This window comes from Triticum urartu, chromosome 1A (assembly GCF_056163025.1).
Source record: "Triticum urartu cultivar PI428250 chromosome 1A, HENAU_Tu73, whole genome shotgun sequence".
Classification (NCBI taxonomy): domain Eukaryota; kingdom Viridiplantae; phylum Streptophyta; class Magnoliopsida; order Poales; family Poaceae; genus Triticum; species Triticum urartu.
Genome location: NC_141873.1, coordinates 388,718,228 through 388,721,507, shown reverse-complemented (window position 1 = coordinate 388,721,507; position 3,280 = coordinate 388,718,228). Strand labels below are relative to the sequence as shown.

General features: G+C 55.3%; 1 protein-coding gene across 1 annotated transcript; it reads left to right on the top strand.

Annotated features, from left to right (window-relative positions):
- The first annotated feature begins 754 nt into the window (after window positions 1-754).
- Window positions 755-2,823, top strand: LOC125529322 (uncharacterized). The gene has a single exon (XM_048693735.2). It carries the CDS (start codon window positions 965-967, stop codon window positions 2,423-2,425), a length of 1,461 nt encoding a protein of 486 aa, XP_048549692.2. The 5' UTR covers window positions 755-964; the 3' UTR covers window positions 2,426-2,823.
- The last annotated feature ends 457 nt before the right edge of the window (window positions 2,824-3,280 follow it).

Sequence of the window (3,280 nt, the reverse complement as noted above, 5' to 3'; positions counted from 1 at the left end):
TGTGTGTGGGGGGGGGGGGGGGGGCGGTTGCGGGCCGCCGTAAAAAGTTTTACGGGCCGAACGAGTATAGGGGTTCTGTTCTGGCAAAAAAAGGGCCGAACCCGTATACTTGCCGGGATTTTACGAGTCTGCTAGAGTTGCTCTTAAGACATTTATTTTAGGAGGGAGGGAGTATATGTTAATGCGAAGAGATATTGTTGGAGATAGTTTTGGCGTTCGAATAGAATGCAACCTTCAAAACCCTCACACAAAAACTGGAGCTAGATGTGAGAACGGATTTTTGAAGTTTATTTTCGGGGTTCGATTACGGATGCGCTTACACCGATATTATAATACGCTTTAATGCATGTTAAGTTCTTAAGATCATATCATGCATAAGCGCACCCATTTTCTCAATATCAGCTGCATCAGAGAATGAGCAGAGTCTTCATAAACATGCTAAGATTTCCGTTTCCTACCTCCCCTTACTCCATGATGTGCGAATCTATGGCAACATGCCAAATCATGACCTGCGTCCGTTTCTCCGCAATTCAACCTGAGAGACTCTCATGGAAAGGAATGTACACGGCATCATGCTAGTGGTAGCGTGGATTCGCCAATGGAAGCGTCGATTCCCCTGGACACGAAATTCCTCCCCTTTTGCCCGCCAAAATTCCTCTCTTCATCGCGAAGTAATAACACCCATCTCCATCTCGAACTACCATGGAAGAACAAGAAAAAAACAGAAGATGCCATCTCGATCGATCGATCGATCTCAACTCTACCAAGTCATGGCAGCAGCAAGCAGCAGCGGCGAGGTAGGCCGGTGGCCATAAAGCGGGCGAAAGGAATTTAATCCGTGCGCCACCACCACGAGCTCGCAACTTTACTTGGCGCCAAAAGCAGAGAGGCTGGCTCGGGGGGAAAAGCTTTAAAGGGCTCGCCGCGGCATTGCCTCGCCTCCCTTTTCTCTTTTCTTCTTGCCATGGCCGTGGTGCAGGCGGCGTCGGTGCTCGGGAGCTTCCCGTTCAGGGCGGCCGTGGTCGCGCTCTGCGTGCTGCTGCTCCCGCTCCTCCCGTCGCCACGGGTGCCTGCGGCGGGGGAGGGGGACGGCGGCGGCGGCGGGGGCGGGGGCCAGGCGTTCTTGGCCAAGGTGTGGGAGCTGCTGCACCTGCTCTTCGTCGGGATCGCCGTGTCCTACGGGCTCTTCAGCCGGAGGAATGACGGTGGGGGGCGGGTCGAGAAGGATGCTGCCGCGGCGGCCGGGAAGGCGGACGCGAGGTACGTCTCGCGGATGTTCCAGGGCGACCTCGTGTTCGACGATGATGGCGACGACGGCGTGCCCGACAGCCCCGCTGGCGGCGGGGCGCGGTCCTGGAGCGCGCTGCACCATCCTGAGGAGCCTGTGGTCATGGTGGCGGCAGGCGGGGGCGGGCGGAGCCACACCGCGGCCCAGCAGGCGCCACTGTCGCTGCCCGTCCGTGCCCTGAGGCCGCAGGACTCCGGCGCGCCGGGACACGGCAACGGCGAGTCGCGTGCGCAGCCACGCGCCCATGACACCGTGCTCCCTTCGCCGATCCCGTGGCGGTCACGGTCCGGGAGGTTCGACGCGCCACCGACTCCGAGCAGCCCCGCACCGTCGCCGAAGAGGCTCTCGCCCGCGTCGTCCATGTCCGACGAGACACTGGCCAAGGCCAGCGAGGAGCACGCCACCGTCCCCAAGCGGAGGAGCACGTATAAGTCTTCCATTTCCTCCCTACCGCCCCCGCCGCCTCCGCCACCCCCGCCGTTCCTTGTCCACAGTTACCACCCTGCGGCCGACCGCCGGACCACTGCGGCGAAGAGCTTCAAGGAGGAGCTGCAGGATCACAGCACAAGAGGCAGAGGAGACCACGACCATTACTCGCAGCAGAGTTCGCAGAGCTTCAACAGTTCATCTACTTACACCAACTCCTCGCCGGCGACGCCAAGAAGCTCTTTCGATGGCTCCTCCTCGTCGCCGTCATCGCCGTCAGTCGGTAGATCAGTGAGAACAATCAGGCCAAGAGAAGGGATCCAACCCAAAATCCAAGAAGTGACCGACGAAGACGAAGCCGGCAATGCACCGGATAGCTCGCATGGATCAGAAGAGCCATATGGATACAGAGAGTACCAAGCCGTCCCAAGGTTCCAGTACGAGAGGAGGAGCAGCGACCCAATCCTGGGCATAGTGGCGGTCTCCTCGGACGAGACCGAGAGCAGCGACGACGACGAGGACGGCGTTGGCGCCTACTCCACGAGGACGAACTCGCCGAGGGAGTCGCCGCCGACGCCGGAGGTGGACGAGAACGAGGTGGACAAGAAGGCGGAGGAGTTCATCGCAAGGTTCAGAGAGCAGATCAGGCTGCAGAGGATCGCGTCCATCAAGAAGTCCGCCGGACCCCGCGGCCTCAAGCACGGCAAGTAGCTCGCTCGGCTCGACTGGCTCGTCGCCGGTGTTCATCCGTCTCCGGCCGGCGATGGTTTTGCTAATTAAGCTTTTCGGTGAACTAGTAGCTAATGTTCAGAGATAACATACTACATCGCTATAGTATCAAGAACCACCTGTAAACATTCGTATAGGTGATGAATGGGAGTGTATTGTGTTCGTGTCATGAACTCATGATCATGACACGCTGGTGTTTTTTGGGGGGTCATCAAGAGGTCGATGATCCATCGGACCATCTCTAGGTTTATAATTAGGCTGAATTGGTTTGCCTAAGTGACTGCTGCAGTACCACTGTATCTTTCTTCTCCAACTGACCACCTGTAGTATTCTCCATTTGGTGAGTAGTTCAGTAAGTTCAGCTCACCTTTACAGCAGCATTCAGCTCAGCTTCAGATAGTGTGGAATCTGATCCTGCCACCTGCTCTTTATCTCGCCGAATGAATTCGGATCCCTCGTTTGGATGGGTGGTCCAAAATTATCCAGTTGTGTTCACTGCGATCGGCCTGTAATTAATTTGTTGTTGTTGTTGTTGTTGTTGTTGTTGTTGTTGTTGTTGTTGTTGTTGTTGTTGTTGTTGTTGTTGTTGTTGTTGTAATCGAACTACTTTTGCCATACCGAACGTACCCGATTCACTGATTCGCCACAGACACTGCGCACCAGATTCACCGAGATAGAAAAATGACTCATGTTCTACGTCTCCTCTTGCGAAAACATCCCATTTGGATAGATTTTACTCAATTTTAAACAAAAATATTTGGCAATTTTAAGTGAGATCATTTGGATTTCCCATTTTTACTTGCGGTATATGGATTATATGTGCTGTTAGTATGGCAG